The sequence below is a fragment of the Lygodium microphyllum genome, chromosome 28 (genome assembly GCF_053477565.2).
Source record: "Lygodium microphyllum isolate KBCC chromosome 28, Lygodium_microphyllum_v1.1.10, whole genome shotgun sequence".
NCBI lineage: Eukaryota > Viridiplantae > Streptophyta > Polypodiopsida > Schizaeales > Lygodiaceae > Lygodium > Lygodium microphyllum.
In genome coordinates, this window is record NC_141162.1 from 5,912,813 (window position 1) to 5,935,606 (window position 22,794).

The window sequence follows — 22,794 nt, forward strand, 5'->3', positions numbered from 1 at the left end:
TACATTCTTGTTTGGGTATTCAAGTTCAACGACACCGACAACAAGGCATTCTTCTTCTTCGCTAGACAAAGTTTATTAATGATATTGTTAAGAAGTTTGGGTTGACAAATGCGCACTCTGCCAACACTCCCATTCTTTCAAGCTCTACCAAGGGTACATCTACAACACTCAATGAAGAATCAACCATTCATCAACCTTTTGCTAATCTTGTTGGTTGTCTTCAATTTATTGGTTTAAACACAAGACGAGATATTTTATTTGCAGCTAATCTTTTGGGACAATATCTTTCTTCCCCTTCCACTATTCATTGGAGTGCTGCAAAACATATTCTTAAGTACCTCAAGGATACTAAGGAATTTGATCTTATTTATCATCGTCGAGAGGATTCTTCTTTATCTTTTTCAACTTCTCTTGACCTTATTGGATATAAAGATGTTGATTGGGCAAGTTCACACTTATCCATGCGATCTACAAGTGGGAATTGTTTCTTTGTAAATGGATGTTTGGTTTCTTGGTCCAGCAAGAAACAACGATGTGTTGCAGTTTCTACAACTGAGGCCAAATATGTTGCTGCAACATTAGCGACTCACGAGCTAGTTTGGCTTCGACAACTACTTGCAGATTTGGGACATCCTTCATCATCTAGTATACCTCTTCAAAGCGATAACCAAAGTGCTATTAGTCTTACCAAAGACTATATACAACATAGTAAATCAAAGCATATTGCTATTCATTATCATTATGTTCGACATGAAGTCAAGAAAGGTTCCATTATGGTGGAGCATTGTCCCAGTGATCAAATGGTTGCAGACATCTTCACAAAAGCTCTTCGTGAAGCTCGCTTTAGTTCATTAAGGCATGCACTTGGTATTGTTCCAAGTTCTTGTCTCACTAATTGAGGCATGTATCATTGTATTCAAGAAAACTTTATAGTAAACCATTTTTGTATCGTAGGTATGTGTAGGGGCTCGGGTTTTTCCCTTGTTCTCCCCAAGGGTTTTTTCACTCGCAGCCAGAGACCTTTGTTTGAGTTGGGATGTTACAACTATATATATCATCTCTCACTTGACTTGGGTCTCACCTATATATACTAACTATACATCAATATGAATCATTCTTTGGGAGCATGTCTTGTGTATCTCTCTCGTACTCTCTCTCTCTCTCAACAAGAGATTGTGGAGTCATTCCATTAGTAGGGAGAACATATTTGGGATGGTCAATAGGAATAAATCGATGATGATTGTCGTAGATAACATTATTTAAATGTGCCGGCCTGGAGGAAACTAGAGAGGGACCGCAAATAGGACATGCATGATATCCTGACGTGGTTAAACTTGAAAAAACAAGTGAATTAATAAAATACAATTGATTCAAGTCTTGAATTTCAAATATAGAGTTATATATATGTACCTGAACACTCTTCGTATCTTGGAAACTCGTACAAGGTCCACAACAACATGGCCTTCAATGTGAAATCTCTAGAGGATGTAGATGCACTTGTATCTTGCACCTCAATACCTTCCCATAACATTTTTAACTCTTTCAATCAAAGGCTCTAAGTAAATGTCCATGTTTTTTACCTTTTGCTTTCCAGGAATCAGAAGGGACAACATCACATGTCTCTTTTTAATTGCCATGGATGGAGGAATATTATAGTTCACCAATACCACTAGCCATACACTGTATGATGTGCTTTTGATGCCAAATTGATTGATTCCATCCATACCTTAACCAAATCTCAAATTTCTTGGCTCTTCTTTGAAAATGGGCCACAAATTATCTATATGTTGCCATGCGGGTGTGTCTGTAGGGAATCTCCATTTTCCATCACTTGAACGATGACTAGCACGCCATGACATGAGCTTTCCAATAGACTTACACTTGAACATAAGTTTTATACGTGGAACAATCGAAAAATGTCGCAAAACCTTACGAGGCACATCCATTGACTTCATCTCCACTTCATATCTTGATTCGCCACAAACAGGACACTCTCGTGCGAACTCACGAATCCCACGAAATAAGACACAATCATTGACACATGCATGGATCTTGACATAATCGAGGCCTCCCAGAGATGTCAAGTAATGTCTTGCTTGCTCTCTTAGTTGGCAATTTGTTTCCTTTTGGAAGCATTTGTAATAATAATCTACATATATTTTTAAAAGTGAGATAAAAAACCACCAACATATATTTCTATCTGATTTCAAAATAGAACAATTAATATTATGATTCATAAGCCAAACTGAATTGATACCTACTTCAATAACACATCCAAACTGACATTACTCCATCCATAGATTGTTTGCAAGTTAAGTATCTTGAGGGATGCACGAAGAACGGATTACGTACAACCTTCATACAACACAAAAGTGAGGGATATGCTCCACAACAAAAGATCCCACCTCATGACACGGGCCAGGGACTCACTACGAAGGCTGGAGAAGGGGCGTGGAGCCTATAGCCAACCACCTATATGCCACCGCATAGAGTGGAAGAAAGCCAAGATAAAAGCATTTGAGAAACTAAAGAGTCACCAGCACGTAGAGGCGTAAGGGATCCAAATGGAAACAATGGGATGGTCGCATTACGAATCGGGCAGTAGAGAGTCGTGGGAGGCAGAGTTTGTAAGTATATTTTGATTTTTAGTTTTTTTAAATTTATATTTCTTTTAATTCTTTATATATTTTAGTCTAATATATTGTGACTGATAATTGTTTGTATATCTCTAAATGTTTTGCAGACTACCATCATTAGTAGGACACCTACTCCTAGAGAGGTAGGTTACTATCGAGGCCATAATCGCGCAGCGACATGGCTTCACTTTTATGAGGAGGGTCTCATCACTGAGAACCAATACAACCGGGCCATGAGGATTCAACAGCCAGAGGAGGTATGTTTTTCTTACTTTCCTATTACAAGTATAGCTAATTATAACTTTTTATCCACCTTGTCTATGTAAGCAACCCTGATCTTTTGTGTGTGTAGGCGAACCCGGATGTGGAGCATAGCGAGGAGGGGGATAGTGACGCTAGTAGCCATGGTGGTACTAGCGAAGATGTTTCCTCTTCAGATTCGTAGAGGAGCACCATACCTCCTCATGAGGCCTTCTTTTCTTGTATATGTATAATATCTCTTTGAGCCCACTGCTTGCGGCCACACTTTAGGTCGCAAGCACTTAAACTTTCCTTGTAAATGCTTTTGATATATAATGAATACATGGACATTCATTTTTAATTCTCATGCCCGTAATATATATTGTCTTTTTTCCAAATACACAATTTGATGTATGGGAGGGGGAAAAAAAAAACCAAAGAGCATGTGGTTGCAAAGCATGTGGTTACTTTGCAACCACTGCTCTCTGGTTTTTTTTTTCGAGTTTTGTTTTGCGCGTCTATCAGCGCGTCTAAATTGTAGATAATTCGCGTTTATACGCGCGTCTATAATGCAGACTACACGCGCTTATATACGCGCTTCATAATTTAAATTTAAAAAAGAAATTAAATATATTTTTTTAATGATATTTTTTGTTTTCCGTTCGCGTCTATCATTGCTTGTAAAAGCGCGTCTACCAGCGTGTCTATATACGCATGTATATGTACGTCTATTGCGCGTCTATTTGTGCGTGTAAATTAGTTGATACATGCGATTATAGACGCGAAATTGTAGACGCGTAAATAAACGGACGGATAAACGCGTCCGTAAGAATTTCTCTATATTTAAAAATCGCGTCTAAATGTGCGTGTATGAGGCCTTTTGTTGTAGTGGATGACAGTGTAGACGCAGGTATAGACGCGAAAATAGAAACACTGAGAGACACACACAGAGACGCAGATATAGATGCAGCATGTAATATGTTTCATCTGCACAGGGTAATATGATTTTTCTTGTGTAGATGTGAAATCCTGGATTCTCCAGCACTGATCGTGAGTTGGAACGCATGAATAACACCTTAATGGAGTTTTCTAGAGGTGTTAGTAGCTTTTTTGGAGATTTTCCAAACAAGGAGCAATTCATGGGAGAGATGATCAATTATCTTGGTCGCCCTCCCACTGGAGAGGAGGTTTTCAGTGTGATGTCTGGGACACCTATCACATCTTTGCCTAGCACTGCCACACAAACACCAAACCTTGGCACACCTCTACTAACAGGTATTCCACGCACTATGCATACACATAGATCACCTGATACACAAGGATCAACTGAGGTATATGGATCTGCTAAAGCACATGCATCGAGTGAGGTAGAGGGTAGTGCCCATCGAGGGAGGAGGGAGAGTCGTGCGGGAGGACGAGGAGGTCGAGGGCTTTGTGGGGGTTGCCTAGGAGATGGCTCTCGATCACCCTCACCGGGAAATGAGAGAGGTGAGCCTCCATAAATGTACTACTCTGTCACTCATGTTGGTGGTATCTTGCATGACTCTGAGGGGAGGGAAGTGACAACCTACTTGAGGAGTGTCATACATGCCACATAAAGATTGCATGATTCCCTTCAAGCACCAAAAAATGGTTTGTGGCAAGAGGTGTTACGGGCACTACATAGAAGGTATCCTAATCCCGAGAATTCACGATTCTCAGATGATTGGAAATGGTCAAAGATGAGCGACACGCTTCATAACAAGAGGTCTCACATTATGACGCGTGCCAAGGAGTCACTGCGGAGACAAGAGCAGAGGTGCCCTGGATATGGTCAACCACCCAATTACCACCACAAGGAGTGGAAAGAGGCCAAGAAAAGAGCAACGAAGAAAATGACAAGTCGCCAGCATGTAGAGACGCAACGTATCCAGATGGCAACCATGGGATCGTCGCATTATGGATCGGGTGGCAGGGAGTTATGGGAGGCTGAGTTTATAAGTATTATTTGATTTCTTTTTTTAAATTAAATTTTGTAATTCGTTTCACTTCATTATATAGTGTGTTCTAATACGTTGTATGTTCAAATTGTTTTGTAGTATCATATCATTGGTAGGATGCCTACTCCTAGAGAGATAGGCTACCATCGAGGTCATAATTGGGCATCCACTTGGCAGCATTTTATACGAGGAGGGACTCATCACGGAGGAGTAATATAATCATGCCATGAGGATTCCACTACCAGAGGAGGTATGTTTTATTTTTTACATGAAAAGTACAGGTAACTCTAATTTATTGTTTGTAATGGTATTTATATACCTTAATCCTTTGTGTAGGCAAACCCTCATGCAACTGAGGATAACGAAGGGGGGACTAGCAGTAGTGGTGGTGGCGATGATGATGCCTCTTCTGAGGAGATGTAGAGGAGCCCCATGCATGCATGCCTCCCCTTGGCTTGTAATTTTCATTTTTGATATGTATTACTTTCAGCTAGTGCTTGCGACCATGACCATGCTTGAGGTCACAAGCATTAGAACTCATCATGTAAAAACGTTTCATCTATATATATGAAATTTTGTATTCTACATACATTGTTTTGTTTTTAGTACAAAAATCTTTGAAATAATATTTCTCTGTTTTCCCTAAGCATATAATTTGATATTGATGGGGGGAAAAAAACCAGAGAGCATATGGCTTGCAAAGCCACATGCTCTGGTTTTTTTTTCATATCTCTGTTTTGTGTGTCTATCAGCACGTCTAAATTGCAAGATAAATGCGCGTCTATTCTCGTCAAAAACTTGCAGAGTAAACGCTTTTTGAGACATGTAGATACACGCGTATATAGATGCACAATATAAATAGATCCACTATTTTATAAATATGATTATATATTTACGTAGTGCATCAATACGGGCGTCTATATGCGCATCTACGTGGGCGTGTAACTCTGACCATAAGCACGCTTTTAGACGCGAAATTGTAAACGCAGTAGTAGACGCGGTAATAAATGCGCCCGACATTTTTTATCACAATTCAGATATTGCGTTTACAAGCGTGTCTATGGAGCCTTTCTGTTGTAGTGCGATTCTGTGTAAGAAATGTACATTGCAAGCATCTCTCTCGTGTTTATTCTTGATGATCCAAATTAGTACATGGACAAGATCAGTTCTCCATGAACCGGGTCATTTATTGATTTTATTCACATAACATGGCATAAGCGAATTACAGCACAGAGAGAGCGGCATAAATCGGACTATTTATTGACGAGTGTTCGCATAGCATGGAGGCAAACAGAAGAGAGAGAGGGTGAAGTTGTGCCTAATCGAAACGATACGCTGATCATCAAATTCTGCAAACAAAGCAAAGGATCATAACATGTGAGAGAGATGTCAGAATTAATCACACAACTCATCAAGGTAGCTCTACTAATTTATTGCTTAGCTAGTCGCACGCGCACGTGCTGTACTAGCATGCACTGTCACGACTATCGAAAGCTTAATTACAATACATTGCATTACGAACGTACCCTAGGAAGGTTTACGTATGAGTTTTTACTCTTCAGCCCTGAATCCAGACGGCACGCAGCTTGGTTGCACCCTGCACCACACAGCCTGGCCCGTAGATCTGTGCAACGCTGCTGGAGCCCTCGCAGTTCTGCTGGTTGTGGACGGACACGCGGGTGCCAGCGCTAACGTCAGAGATGAGAACCGCACCCTGGTCGTTGAACGTCTGGCACGTGTTGCCGTCTACGAAGAAGGTGTTGGTCGGAGCTCCATCACAGCTCGCTGGGTTGAACGTCTCGATCTTCGCCGCTTCGGCCGCCGGCGACAACGTCGTCACGACCAGTAGTGCTATGCATAGCAGCAGCAGGGACAGTACGTCGCTAGGACGAACAGCATGACTGATACTGTTTATGCGGACGAGCGGCTGCATATAGTAATTCGCCATGGTCGATTGTAAGATGAGGGGACTGCAGCTGACAATTAGGGCTGAATGTTATAGTGATATACGATTCGGTGTTCTAGGCCGTGGTTGGTTGGACGTATAAGCTCTTTCCTGGCCGCTTTATATGAATTTGAGCCGTGTTGTACGCAGATTCGCTAGGTACCCTGACCGCCCTTCCTGAAGACACTTGGCGCAGCAAAGTTTAGCATCGACGACCGGCATCGACCCACCAGATTCAACGCCATCGTTGCAAATTCAACGTTGTGGCTGCATCTTCAACTCTAGCGCATCGTCGAGACTTCGCCAATTGTGCTTGTTTATGTTCCGATGTCTGTTTGCACAACGGCAGCTTTCCTGGGGTGAGAAACACATGTCATCTCCGAAGCGACGACGTGAAAAAGCTAGCCGGGTGTGGAAACAGTCAATTTCGTATTCGAACTTCGAAGCCACGACGTGGAAAAGGTCTCGTTCCTAATTGGAAAAGGTCTCGTCCCTAATTGGATAGGAGGATATTTTCTAGGCACCTCATGAGTACCCTTTCGCTTCGGAACGTCTCTCGTCCGTATTACATAACTGATAAGACCAGCGCGAGGCTCTGGCGCTGGCACTCATTCTTAAAAATCACGTGACTCGTGAGTACTTGTATTGAAGTGGGCGCAAGACATTCCAATAGGAATGTGACAAGTGCACAAGCACACTTGAATTAACCTTGCAAGCAATGTTTATCATAGGCCTATGCCATAGGGCCTATGCCATAGTTAAGTTGCATTCATCACTTCATGCAACATGCCATGCAACTACACAAGCACAAGGAACTTTCACTGGTTCCCCACATAGGCAATTTGGTGAAATATAGGAAATTCTCCAATATTTCCTATGTAGACAAGTGCATATTCCCCATCTATAACTAGGAAATTGCATTCCCTACATCTTATAATAGGGAATATTGGTGCGCAGATCGGACGCAGATAGCTCACGTGGTGAATCCCGGAAGGTCCCCAAGAACAAAGTACTCTACTTTTTAGCACAAAAACCCATATAAAAGCAAGCACGACATGAGACAAGAGACAAATTGGGTTCAATCTCCCCCATGCCTTGTGTGAGCGCTTCACAAAGCATGTATTTAATGTATATTTCCAATCTTTATGCTAAAAAATAGCCCAATTACAAAAATATGACAAGCTTTTAGCTTTTGAGTTTGCTTTCTACCAAAAATAGGAAAATAAAGCTAATGGACGGTGCCCATAGTGTTTGGCACGCCCAATCTCAATGTCCAAATAGAAATAACATATCCAAGCGCATAAGCGCATACAAAATAATAATAAATAATCGATGTCTCTATAGACATAACAAAATATAGGCGTGGCGCCTATCAAAATATAGTCCAAAGGTCGAAAACCCGCTAGACTCCAATGCTTTCCTCCGCACTGCTGCTATCTCTACACATCAACTGAAGCATTTACAATCGTTAGTAAAATAACACAATTAAACCGACAAAAGTGAATACCTAGCAGTCTTCAGCTACATAAATAAATCAACTGGTTAGAAATAAATCCTAACCTTAATTTATTACGAGTGCGCACTCTAAACTCATAAACGCTTATTAATTTAATATGCATTTTGCGGAATCACCCGCTATGGAATCACCCATGTACACACTAAATTAATGAAACGCCCGAAAAGGACAGGCGTCCCCATCAACTTCTCGCACAAAGAATCCTCTTTGCGTATGAGCCCCGGTCATGTAAGTTTACGGAATCCACCGTAAAACCTCACGGAATCCACCGTGGAATATGCCTCCTGGCATCATACCCCCGGGGTGGGATAGCAATTGACCTCAATTGCTATTAGCTCAATGTGGAGCTAACAGAGTGGGGAAAGCATTTAGGTCTCTAGCGTGCATCCATTGTGCTTCCTCTACAGGATGGTTCTTAAATTTCACTAGATATCTAGAATACCTTCGGCCAGTTCTAGTGGTCATGTAGTCAGTGTCTATAATGGCTTCTGGTTCAAGTATTTCAGTTTCTTCTTCTAGTAAAGGTGGGTTTTCATAGACAGGGTGGATAGGTAATTGTCCTCTAAATGGTCTCAATAAACTAATATGAAATGTATTATGAATTTTCCAATGGGATGGCAGTTCTAACTTGAATGCATTGTCATTAATCTTATGAATGTTTCTAAATGGTCCGTAGAATCTAGGGGCTAATTTGACAACTGGATGTCTATCTACACTTTGCAGTCTACGCTTTTCTATTCTAAGCCAAACATAATCATCTACTTTGAAATTCATGGCTTGTCTTTTCTTGTTGGCTTGTTTGGTATATGATTGTTGGGCTTTAGCAATCATATCCTTTACTTCATCAAAAATAGTGTTATGCATAACAGCAATATCATCGGCACTTTGTATTCTATTAGACAAAGAGGCAACAGGTGTAGATAATCTATATCCATAAATAACTTCAAAAGGTGCTTTCTTTGTAGATGTGTGCGATGTATTGTTATATGCAAACTGTAATAAATGTAAATGAGTATCCCATGTCTGAGGTTTAGAGATAGTGTATGCACGTAAAATATCTAGAATGGTACTATTTGTGGCTTCAGTTTGTCCATTTGTTTCTGGATGAAATGCAGATGAAAAATCAATCTTTGTGCCTAGATTTGCAAACAGTGTAATCCAAAAATTATTACAAAATCTAGAATCTCTATCTGAAATAATCACTTTCAGCAATCCATGGTTAGTAAAAACAGTTTTCAAAAATAACTGTGCTGCTTGTGATGCTGTTAAAGTTTTCTTACAGGCAATGAAATATGCTTGCTTACTAAATCTGTCTACAATTGTCCAAATCATGTCATGGTTAGATTTAGTATTTGGTAAGCCAGTAATGAAATCCATAGATATATGTTCCCAAGGTTTAGATGGAATAGATAAAGGCATTAATAATCCATATTGTTTACCATGATGTCTTTTTATTCTTTGACAAATCAAACATTCAGAAACAAAATTAGATACATCTGCATCCATATGCGGCCAATAAAAATCTTCAGTTAACATGCGTAATGTAGAAATGATACCTCTATGACCTTGATATGGGGGACAATGAATTTCATTCAAAACAAAAGATCGGAATGGAATAGTAACACACAGTCTCTTTTCAAAGAACATGAATCCATCATTATATGACAATGAATCAACAGGAATGAAATTATTTTGAACTAATTTTTGCCAATCAGAATGAAAAGTAATATCCTGGTGATATGTGTCTTTCATAGCAATTAAAGAATCAAAAGATATGATAGAAATGTTATGAATTGCAGGTCTTCTACTCAATGCATCAGCAACTACATTTTCTTTTCCAGGTTGGTATTGAATGATAGGATGGAAACTTTGAATGAATGAAGCCCATTTGATATGACGGTCAGAAATTTGGGGTTGGCTAAGTAGATGTCTAATGCTTTGCTGGTCGGTCTTTATCATAAATTCTGAACCCATTAAATAATGCTTCCATTGTTTTAATGCTTGTACAACTGCTAAGAGTTCCTTGTCATAAGTGGAATATTTGAGCTCAGAGGGTTTCAGCTTAGAACTAGAATATGCTATTGGATGGTTGTCTTGCATAAGCACGGCTCCTATTCCTGATCCGCTAGCATCGGTCACAACTAGAAAGAATGGTCTGTTAAAGTCAGGCAATTGTAGAACAGGGGCATTGGTCAATGCACGTTTAAGTAAATCAAAGGATTTCTGCTGGTTTTCAGTCCATTGATAAACAATGCCTTTCTTAAGAAGTTTGGTCAATGGTAAAGCAAGTAATGAGAAATTACGTACAAACTTCCTATAGAAACTAGCAAGACCAAGGAATGAGCGTAATTCATGTACATTTTTAGGAACAGGCCAATGCAATATTGCATCAATTTTCTTAGGATCAACTTTTATTCCTTCTTTTGATACAATATGACCTAGATATTCTATTTCTGTCTTAAAGAATTCACTCTTGTCAGGATTTGCAAACAATTGATTTTCTTTCAGTAATTGAAAAACTAATGATAAATGCTCATAATGCTCTTTTTCACTTTGACTGAACACTAAAATATCATCAAAGAAAACAATCACACAATATTGATATTTTAGAAAAATACGGTTCATCATTCTACTGAAAGTAGCAGGTGCATTAGTTAATCCAAATGGCATAACTAAGAATTCGTAATGGCCAAACTGTGTCCTGAATGCAGTCTTAAATATGTCGGGTCTATCTAGCCTCACCTGATGATATCCAGATTTAAGGTCAATTTTACTAAATATAGAAGATCCTTGCAGTTTGTCCATAAGGTCATCAACTCTAGGTATAGGATACATATTCTTTACAGTGATTTTGTTTAATGCTCGGTAGTCAATACACATCCGATAAGTATTATTCTTTTTCTTGACTAAGAGCACAGGTGCACCGAATGGAGAACTGCTAGGTCGAATTAAGCCTCTATTTAGTAATTCTTCTACTTGACTCTGGATTTCTTTTTGCTCTATTTGATTGTGCCTATATGGGGCTTTGCAAGGTGGTTGTGTGCTAGGTATTAGGTCAATCTTATGGTCTTCTGGACGTGATGGAGATAAACCTGGTGGTAGGTCTTCTGCAAAACAATCCTTAAAATATGCAAGAAATTCCTTATGCCTAGGATGCATATGAGTTTCTTTTGCGTGCAATTCATTCACCCAAATGAGATATGCTTTAGTGTTCTTGCGTAGTGCACGTTTTGCTTGAGTATGCGAAAGCAGTGAAAACATATGAGATGCATGCATACCAAATAATGTAATAGATTTTCCTTGGAAATTTATATTCATTGTGTGTGTGGAATAATCTATATTGGGATTATGTTGGTGTCTCCATGGCATTCCTAGAATAATGTCGCTAGACTGTAATGGGACAACTAAGAAATTTCTTCTTTCAATATATGGACCAATTTGAATTTCTAAATCTTGAACTTCTTGTGTGCCATTGTACCTAGTATCTAAAAATACAGCTTTTATGCGATAGTGCGTAGGTACTGTATGCAATTTCAATTCCTTTACCAATTTTGCTGAAATAAAGTCATGGGTACTACCGTCATCATGCAATATAGTTCTTTCTTTTCCATGCACCATACATTTCATAGTCAACAATGAATGTGAAGTAGGCATACCTGGTAAAGTGTCGGAAGTAGTAGTAGGATTATCTTCCTCTTCAGTGAAATCCGGCATATCCTCATGCTCGTCTTCGTCCATAGCTCCAAGGTAGTTGATATGTGCTGATGGCTTCTTTGAATGACAATTTGCTGCGAGATGCCCTGGCTGGTGACACTTGTAGCATACGATGGGCTTGGCTTTGGTCACATTATTTGCAATGGCTGGGAGTCTGGGTATATTTGGATTTGCTTGTTGGATAGGCTTAGGATTTGGATTGACAGTGGATGGTAATGCAGGTGGTTTAGGCCAATTCTTGCGGAAAGATGGTGATGAGAAACGACCTGGATTAAACCTTCTGAAATTGGAATTGAATTGTTTAGATCCATAATTACCGTTTGCTTGGAATGGCTGTGGTCGTCGATCTCTTCCGCGTAACTTATCTTTAGTGTCGTGAGCTAAGGAGATGGCGTCTTCAAGGGTAGCAGGCTTGAACATATTCACCTCAACGTAGTAATGTCCAAGAAGTCCAGACATGTACTTCCGCTTATGTGTCGTCTCTGGTACGTCTTCAAGCATGCGTAACTGTAGGAGTGCATTCCAAAAACGCTCTGTATACTGTGAAATAGGCTCACGATCGCGCTGTTGAAGTAAATCCCATTGCTTGATAGCCTTCTCATGAAATTGCGGTGGTAGAAAATTTTGCATGAACTTTTTCTTGAAATCTTCCCATGTAGCAGGACATTCTATGCTCTTGCGGACTACAGTCCACCAAAGTGATGCTCTATCTATCAGATGATTAGTAACACACTTGATTTTATCTTTCTCAGGATAAGTTTCCTCATGGAAATAGTCATCAAACTGGCTAATGAATGATAAAACAGTCTTTCCTTCTCTTATGCCATTGAAAGTGCGTAACTTGAAACTTCGTTTACTTATCTTGGATTCCTTGCGAATGGTTTGTGCTTCAAGAGTGGCGTCGATGGTACGGCGAATCAGATCTTCAGCTTGAGGTTCTTCTTTATCAGTGGACGCTCCTTGTAGCTTTGTCAATTGCGCTTGTAAGGCTTGCCTAGCTCTTCGCTCTTCTTCCAATTGCAGCATGATAAGATCCAGCTTTTGTTCCATGGTAGGCTCGGGTAGGTCGTCTTCAGCCATAGGATCATCCATATGTGGGGTAGTCATCCTGTAAAACTCAACAAACCTTTCTCACTCAAAATCAGTTAGCGGGATGAGCGTAGCTCAAATTTGGGGTTACAAGGCTATGTCTTTTTGGGTATTTTCTTCTTCAATTTTCAGAAATTCTGCAATATTTCTGTCTCCGTTTACTGAAAGTATTTCAACGAACTTGTAGATAGGTAGAACAGCTTGCTGCGAACAACTTTCCAGTTCTGAGTTTTTGCATACGAACAAGTCTTCTATGAGTTTTAAGCACTAGTCAGTTCTGATTTAGTCTGACTTGCAGAGTTGCAGACTTAACAGACTTGCAGAGTTGTGAACTTGCTGGACTTAGGCCGACTTGCAGAACTTGCAGTACTTGATTAGAGTCAACTTGCGAAACTTGACTTCTGGAGCGCGAGACCCGGAGTTTACAGACTTGTTTGCCTTAACTGACTTGCAGAGGTTTGTGTGACTTGAAGGAAGCTTAATGGTTTAAGCTTTAACTTAATGATTTAGACGGATTAATGAAGAAGAACTGGCCGCCGTTTTTGATCGTGAGGGGGGGGGCCGTTTTTTCCCACGTGGAATTTTCGGGGGCCTCCTCTTGCCAGTCGACTGAAGATTTTGAAGCTTTATAAGCTTCTTAAGCTTAAGATTAAGCTTTAAGGTAATAACAAACTTGATTATGAAAAATCTTATCTCTGTTTGCAACGACTTGATGAAGAGAATGGATGAGTGGTATCAGAGCGGAGTAGAGATCAAGGGCTTCCAATCGCTACCAATCTCGGGCGAAGGCGGAGCTCCAGGAACAAACGGCCTCTACAGTCAATCTCGTCGCGAACCGTCGATACAGGCAGACTTTTGGTGATCAAGAACCCCTGTTTCCACTGTCAGATTGCGAAGGACCAATCTCATGATGCCAGGAGGCATATTCCACGGTGGATTCCGTGAGGTTTTACGGTGGATTCCGTAAACTTAGATGACCGGGGCTCATACGCAAAGAGGATTCTTTGTGCAAGAAGTTGATGGGGACGCCTATCCTTTTCAGGCGTTTCATTAATTTAGTGTGTACATGGGTGATTCCATAGCAGGTGATTCCGCAAAATGCATATTAAATTAATAAGCGTTTATGAGTTTAGAGTGCGCACTCGTAATAAATTAAGGTTAGGATTTATTTCTAACCAGTTGATTTATTTATGTAGCTGAAGACTGCTAGGTATTCACTTTTGTCGGTTTAATTGTGTTATTTTACTAACGATTGTGAATGCTTCAGTTGATGTGTAGAGATAGCAGCAGTGCGGAGGAAAGCATTGGAGTCTAGCGGGTTTTCGACCTTTGGACTATATTTTGATAGGCGCCACGCTTATATTTTGTTATGTCTATAGAGACATCGATTATTTATTATTATTTTGTATGCGCTTATGCGCTTGGATATGTTATTTCTATTTGGACATTGAGATTGGGCGTGCCAAACACTATGGGCACCGTCCATTAGCTTTATTTTCCTATTTTTGGTAGAAAGCAAACTCAAAAGCTAAAAGCTTGTCATATTTTTGTAATTGGGCTATTTTTGAGCATAAAGATTGGAAATATACATTAAATACATGCTTTGTGAAGTGCTCACACAAGGCATGGGGGAGATTGAACCCAATTTGTCTCTTGTCTCATGTCGTGCTTGCTTTTACATGGGTTTTTGTGCTAAAAAGTAGAGTACTTTGTTCTTGGGGACCTTTCGGGATTCACCACGTGAGCTATCTGCGTCCGATCTGCGCACCAAATATAGAGCATTCCCTACATTCCTTTGAAAGTCCCTACGTTCCCTACATCTTATAATAGTGAATATAGAGCGTTTTCCACATTCTTTTGAAAATCCTAACATAAGGAATTATAAGGATGTGATTAAAGGTACTTTATAGATGTATAACTTATAACAAGCCTACATAGATTTGTAAATCATATATTTTCTATAAGTTGTAGGTCGTCATGCTTATGAGTTTATATATTTGTAACATACGTTAAAATAGTGCACAACATGATTATAACCCATGTAGCTTTAACCCTATTACTTAGTGAAAGTTACACAGTATGAGAAATTTACATTAGAAAATGTAGATTATTTAATACAATTCTTACAATAACACAACATTAGTGAGTTTGGAAATCTCCTAATTCCCATTTTTTGAATACTAAAAAGGTGGCACCCGGATAACATACCCATAAGTTTCTCAAAACTATATGGTGTGACCTATCATTGGAAAGCACTTAAAAAACAGAATCTATTGAGCTATAGAGCACTTGATTTGGAGTTATAGTGTTCAAGCTATGATAAATCCAAAGATTAGACCACGTGTCCCAAACTGATGGGAAATTCCCATATTCCCCAATATGGTGTTCAATCTACCTTGATGCATTTTATTAAATTTGAATGCTTTATTTATTATTCATTGTAGCTCCTTAATATTGCAACCCTTTTTAATCAACTCGATTAATTTTGTTGGATTTGCCATATTAATGCCCACTTTTGCATTGAGATTTGAAAAAGTAGAGCAAGTTTCATCTTGTGAATATGATTTGATAAACTAGACCAAGTTTGGATCTTGTGCCCAAAAGCTTCGTAAATCATTTGACAATTATTCCACATAACTTCCATTTAGAGGGTCCTCCAATATGAGGTATTCCTATGTATGAAATCAAATAAATGTGTTGATGGTCTAGAATCAAGTTCTCATGCAAAGAGTATGTGGTAAATTCTTATGTAGCACTTACTTTCATAAGTGTAAGTTAATATCTTATTGAAAAATTACTACATTCACTTCACATATGCCATCTTAAAGTCAGTATCTCATTGAGATGCTGAAAACTTAGTATACAATACTTGTTTTCATTAGGCAATACTACTAAGTATTAATATATCAATATGTACATCCTAGAATATATATTAATATTATAACAAAAATCAAGTGTAGAAACTCCATTGGATATCTAAAGAGTTATTTAAGGGATCAAAATAGTTGACAGCTTGAAGATCAAAATTTGTTTAAAACTAAGGTAAAGGTAAACAAAATGCATAGTTTTTTTATGGATAAAACTCTTGATAGTTAACCATGTACTAGTGTGAATATAAACTACTTAAAATATCCAATTTACTAACAATATTTATCATCTAAGAAGTATAATTAAAAAACTACTAGATTTGGGATTTTTTTAAAAAGCACATATTAACATTGAACCCAATTTTTGAAAATGAGTAGTTTTTTCATGATTTTTTAGGAAATCTCCTTGGGAGAAACATGCAACTTACCCAAAAGATTTGCAACTATGCTAAAAACTCGAGTGTTGCTTGAGCTATAGTGGCTCTCCCATCTACTCACCATATTTACACTCAACATCAACTTGGGGGTTGATAGACTTACGTGATAAAACTAGCAACATCAACTACATGCTCAAGGGGAAACAATCTTCATATCAAACTACAAAGAAGCAACTTTCCTATGCCTTAATTTCCCTTTGCCCAATGGTGGAGTACTCTTACAGACATCTCATCTCCCTCAAAATCCCTTTTCAAGTTGTGAGGATATCTGACAAGTGCTACAACCCTAAGCCACCAACATAGATAATTGAACTCTCCTCCAAGAAGTAGTCTTAAATTTTTCTATCCAATGAGGATCCTTTTATCACCGAATCTAATGTTATTAGACTCAACTCAAACTCTAGATGATATCTTCCTTTTCTTAGGTTTTGTAAGCATGTAAGAACATTCTCAAGTCAAAACACCTAGAACTAGTAGGTTGTTCTTGATTCTCACAATATTCTTCATGCAATCAATCCCTCAAGTAAAGAGTCATCACTCTCTTAATTCAAGATACTAATCTTTCTCTTTTTTAAGAGTTGAACCAAAAGAAATTTTGGACATGGCAACAACTCACTAAGCCAACTAGTAGCTAGACATCACCACATGATATATATCACATTTGCCACATGAGGTATAGAGCATTGTATGCATCTCAAGGAAAGGACTATTCATTGTATGATCAAAAGATTGTTCCACATGAAGTCTCAAAGGCACCAAATTTTCTTCCTACCTTAGCATTGACCTTTATAATTTGAAAAAAAGGTGCACCATAGCCATCACAACAAAACAAAACTCTCACATGTACTTTGTCATCGTATGGAGTAATGTAAACATTTCCACTTTCAATAAGTTTCCAAAGAAGGCAAGATGAATCATCATAGGCATTATAGAGCTTCAATATCACCATTATTATGATGAGTACATTAAAATCATTCCAATCTTATGTATGATAGAAAAATACATATTTTAACATTTTTATGATAGAAGAACACGTATTTTAACATTTTTATGATAAAAGATAAAAATGATTTGACTCTTGTAGTAAAAGATTAATGGTCTAACATGCTCTCAAAATAAATGTTATGGACTATAGGTGTTAAGGATTGAAGTTGATTCTCTCTTCTAGGCTTGAGTGTCAAGGGTTGTCTTCTCTGGTCTCTCACGTGCCTGTTCTTGCATTTCAAATTTGGATGCTCTCTAAGTGGTCCACTCTTCCATGAATACAAGGCAACTCCTCCTCCAAAGAATGATAGTTTCCTTCAAACTCATTGGCACTCTTGTTGCTTTATCTTTGCTTCTTTAAACTCGGCTATGTTGCTAAAAAGCTAAGTTTACATATAATACCAAGTAGCATTTCTAATTACAATGTCCACAAAGAAGGATGACACCATGAATAGATATCAGTCTGCTACTGTGACCTGAGCAAGTCAGGCTGCTAGACTAATCACAATAATAAAAGCTGAGCCAAAAGCTATCGAGAGAGGAGTGGTTATAGAGGGGTCTACAAATTTGGATGGAGTGGTATGTATTACTGAGCAGGGTATCGAGAGAGGAGTGGTTATAGAGGGGTCTACAGATTTGGATGGAGTTTTCCAAGGCTGCTCCATAAACTGTAGTCATTGCTGCAGTTGCCCTACTTTTATGTAATAGGGAATTAAAGGTACAATGAGGATACAATAAAGATTATGTTTATCACAATTCTCTATTTCTTAATTCAAGTTGATAATGATGATTTTGAGAAGGTAAGGACAAAGGTGATGATGACTATCACGGTGGTGATGAGAATAAGAAAAATGAAAACGACGAGGAACATATATTTCAATTGCAATTTGAGGCGGCTCCAGTTGACGAGAGAAAGGAAAGGCTTTTGTAAAGATTATTCAACCTTTATTTTAATTTCATCCACGAGTCCCCCCCTTCACACCCAAAGAGACACATGCGTGGACAAAACACAAGATATTACAATTCCACAATGCTCCATGCCAACCATTATCCCCTCCATTCCCATGCAAGCATTCGAGCTTATTTTCTTATAATCACATTTACAACATATGCCTTTTCTAGAAATGCCAAGTGATTAAGAGATTATTGTGCAACCATGGCATGTGCCTCTTATGTTAGTACTCGAGCTTGTAGAAAGTGAATGTGCCTTTGCTGCAACTTATACGACACTAAAATTTCTAGCTTTGGGTATACAACACCTAGCCAAACTTGCTAGCCCCACACCTAGGCCATATACTCGACTAAGGTGACTAGATCATTCTTATTTTTACTTTACTAATATTTAGTATTTTATTTATTTTATTTCTATGTTTAACTTTCATTCAAGCCCCATTCCTAGACCACATGGGTAGCTATGATGGGTATACAAGAAAGGCTTGGTAAATTAAAATTAATCATGAGAATTTAAAAATATTATAGTTGTATTTATAACATTAACATTAACTTCTAAGGGTAACAACTTTGTGCACGCTCTATCTCTCTCTCTCTATGTATATATATATATATATATACATATATATACATATATATGGGGCTATAATGGAATAATGTCCTAGGTGGTTTGACTTAACATACACGAACAAAGATTTTGTTGTATTATATCTGTACAACACATATTCCCAAATAAACCTAGGAAAAATGAAGTCTTAAGGGTAACAACTTTGTGCTCTCTCTCTCTCTCTGTGTGTGTGTCTTAAGGGTAAACACTGTTCACTTGAAAGGTTCTGATTTACTTTTTATACTAAAAGATAAGAACTTATACTTTCATGACTTAGGCTACAAAAATAACACTAAAATAGGTATCACTTGTCTGAGGGGATGTTTAACTATGCTTGGAAAATGATAATTGTTGTGATGGGCCATATTAGCCCTAGAGACACGATATTTTTATCAAAGTAGGGTTTTATAATCTCTTCTTTGCTTGTTTAAGGAGATTCTTAACCATGCTTGGGAAAGGATAATTGTTGTGATGGGCCTTATTTATAGCCCTAGGGACACGATCTTCCTATCCTAGCAGGGTTTTGTAATCTCTCCTTTGCTTGTTTTGAGGAGATGTCTAGCCATGCTTGAGAAGTGATAACTGTTGTGATGGGCCTTATTAGCCCTAGGGACACGATCTTCCTATCCAAGCTGGGATTTGTTATCTCTTGTTTGCTTTTTATGCTAGGTTTTCTCGAGCATAAGTTTATTATAGTAAGCTCCAAGTATCACTTGTTTGAGGAGATGTTTAACCATACTAGGGAAATAATAAGTGATGTGATGGGTCTTTTGGGCCCTAGCAACACGATTTTCCTTTTCAAGTAGGGTTTTGTACTCTCTCTCTCTCTATAGCCTACTCATGTTTATATCAATCTTCCATTAAATTATAAATCAACTTTTCTATATGCTTTAGCATATCAATCTTCCACTAAAGTATAAATCAACTTTTCTATATGCTTTAGCATATCAATCTTCCACCTTTGATATGTAACTTTAATATATAGATTGATTATTTTTTATTTATGTCTATGTTTCAGGAAGCCATAATGAATAATTTAAGGAGATGTCAGTGCAATTATAAGTGTAGGCATTCAACCCTTGGTTATCAGAATGTTACTAGACAAACTTATTATCCACACAGTCGCAAGGATATGAATGGGATAATACATTCATCAGTTCTGGCTCATCAAGAAGGTCAAAATTCTACTAACAATGATGTTCCTATGAGTGAAGATAACCCTCCTATGGATCAACCATCATCTCACTCTTTGCCTAGACGCAGGCGTTTGTGGTGTACATGCAGAACATGTTGTGGAGGTGGACGTATGGTTCCTCACTCAACAACTGCAAGACACATGAGAATTGAGGAAAGATTTAAGAGTCTCACTACTAATCTTGGTTTATGTGACTCTCAAGGACTACCACAAGATGACATTATACTAGAGCATAATGACATGGGAGATGAGATCCATAATGACCCATCAGATGAGATTGACAATTTAGATGAAAGGGAGGATAATGAGGTGGAACCACAACATGAAGCATTTAAGATGGATGATGTTGAACCATCTTTATTTGACAAAATTGTTCAAAGAATAATTCAGTTGCAAGCACTTTGGGATGAGCATCAAGCTTCAATTGAGTTTCAAGATAAAATGCTTAAAATTATTTTTGGTGATATGGTCAGTTCTAATCCCCCCCAAGCACATATGGACAATATATATATGCCAAGCTTGGCTAAACTTCTAGTGCAAATGCCTAACACATGGGATGGAGACTTAAATGGTATAAATATTCCTACTTGTTGGGAGAAACTTTGTATCATGTTCACACGGCTAGGTATAGTTAACTCCCAACGTTACAGGGTATGCCAAGGAAGTGAGAGCTCTATTCATGCACCATTGCTTTATCAGCCAAGCAAGGAGGATAACTACATTAGAGATACAATTGAATGCTTGTGTAACACCAGAAAAGGAGGAAGGAAGAAGTTAAAGCGTGATTGTTCACAATGTTGTGAAAAGTGTTCCAAGTGTTCCCTACCGAGAAAAGATATGCTCTCTTTTGACTATGTCTCCATTAGAGAACAATTGCATCTACTAACTAGAAGTAGAACTCTATGCCATGAGTTGTTGGAAATGTGGAGAAATAAAAACAAATGGTTAATACAGGAGAATACACTTTGTGATTCTACAATAAATGAGTTTTGGGATGGTACAAAATGCAAAAGTGTAAATGATTTTTGGAATCCTGAATCATACTTTGAGCTTCCATTGATATGTAATAACATGCATTGCAAACAAGTCTATACAGCTTGGCCTTCTGCCCAAAGGTCACCATTGCTTGATCGTTCATGGGATGATATTGAGAGTGCCTACAAGTTTATCTGCAAATCATGTCAAACTCACATACATGGATACAAAAGGATTTGTAAGGTACACTTTATTATCATGCTCATCTTTTTAATTAATATAAATGAAATTTGATATAGGTTACTAAAATGTGGTGTGTTTTGTGATAAATAAGGTGATCCATGCAATTTCGCCTTGTTATTACATTGGGATGGATTCCAAGCCTCAAAGACAACCCAGAAGAATTGTGGAGTTGTTAAAATCAAAATTCTCAATGTTGGAAAGAGCTCCTTTATTGGAGTTATACCGGTTTTATTTATTCCATTCAGTTGCAAAAAAGTTATTGGAAGCTCTAGTAAACTCTTTCACATATTCATGCAGCCATTGATAGATGAATTAGAAAGTCTATTTGTTGATGGATTTGAAGTAAACTTCAATTATCCAGTCACACAGATTGTTGAGCATGAAAATTCTCTTAGTCGAAGATTCATTGCACATGGTATGCTAATGATGGTAACTGGAGACCATCCAACTCAGTGCAAGATTGGATCTTTCAAAGATGGTGGTCAATCGTTTTGTCATAGAGACAAAGTAATAGCCACTTTGGAGGGTGAGGGCTCAGGACGTTACTTGTATGGTCAAAATAGATTCCAGTTGAGATATAGACCAATTAAAAGATCAACTAATGAAATGCTTAGTTCTTTGACTATGGCAGAGCGAACCCTCACCCAAGTAGAAAGAGAAGAGATTTTGAAAGATGCGGGACTTTCTGGTAGATCATGCTTGTGGAGACTATATGAACTCTATGGCTTTGATTTATCCCTGGACCTTGTATATGATTGCATGCATATTTTGGCTCTAAATTTGTTCTCAAAATATATGTGTTCTCTAATAAGGAATGTGGATAACAGGATGAAAGTAAAAATTGATGAGACAACGCACTGTGTCACTAAAGTAACACCATACTCTATTCGTTATGGTCGTTGGCCAAGATATCCTAGTAAGTATTGTGAGAGCTACAAGGCTGATGAAAATCAAAAGTGGATTCAATGGTGTTTGCCTTATGTACTATGTGAGATTGAAGGTATTCCGAAGGTATTCTATGACCTAGGATTGATTATGATAGACATTGCTCACGCTTTTTACAACTACACTCGTGACCATGGTTGGTCTAGAGAAAATATAGACACTTTGAGAGAATTGTTTGGTTCATGGAGAGTAAGCTCTGAGGAGCTCTTAGGATCAAACTTGGCTCCTTTGGAACATGTTGCCGATATAAATATTTTTTATTTTCTTAGTTTCTTCATTTATATAGCAATTATATTTCACTTTAATCGTATATATTTTCTTGCCTTACTAAATGTAGGTTTTGGAGAATTCTTGAATGACATTATTCGACATGGTAGTCATGATGATTTTTGGTGTTATATTTATGAGCGTATGGTCTTAGTATATGTCAATATCAAAACAAATAACAAAGGTAATGAGATTTCTTATGAA

General features: G+C 38.1%; 1 protein-coding gene across 1 annotated transcript; it reads right to left on the reverse strand.

Annotated features, from left to right (window-relative positions):
* Positions 1-5,976: 5,976 nt before the first annotated feature.
* Positions 5,977-6,878, reverse strand: LOC148011151 (uncharacterized). The gene is made up of 2 exons (XM_087670777.1): positions 6,382-6,878; positions 5,977-6,204 (listed from the first exon to the last, which is right to left on the reverse strand). The coding sequence occupies exon 1, from the start codon at positions 6,801-6,803 to the stop codon at positions 6,414-6,416; it is 390 nt and encodes a 129-aa protein (XP_087526903.1). The 5' UTR covers positions 6,804-6,878; the 3' UTR covers positions 5,977-6,204; positions 6,382-6,413.
* Positions 6,879-22,794: the final 15,916 nt, after the last annotated feature.

Coding starts and splice junctions, on each gene's coding strand:
- LOC148011151 (XM_087670777.1), bottom strand. CDS start 6,803: ATGGCGAATTACTATATGCAGCCGCTCGTCCGCATAAACAGTATCAGT.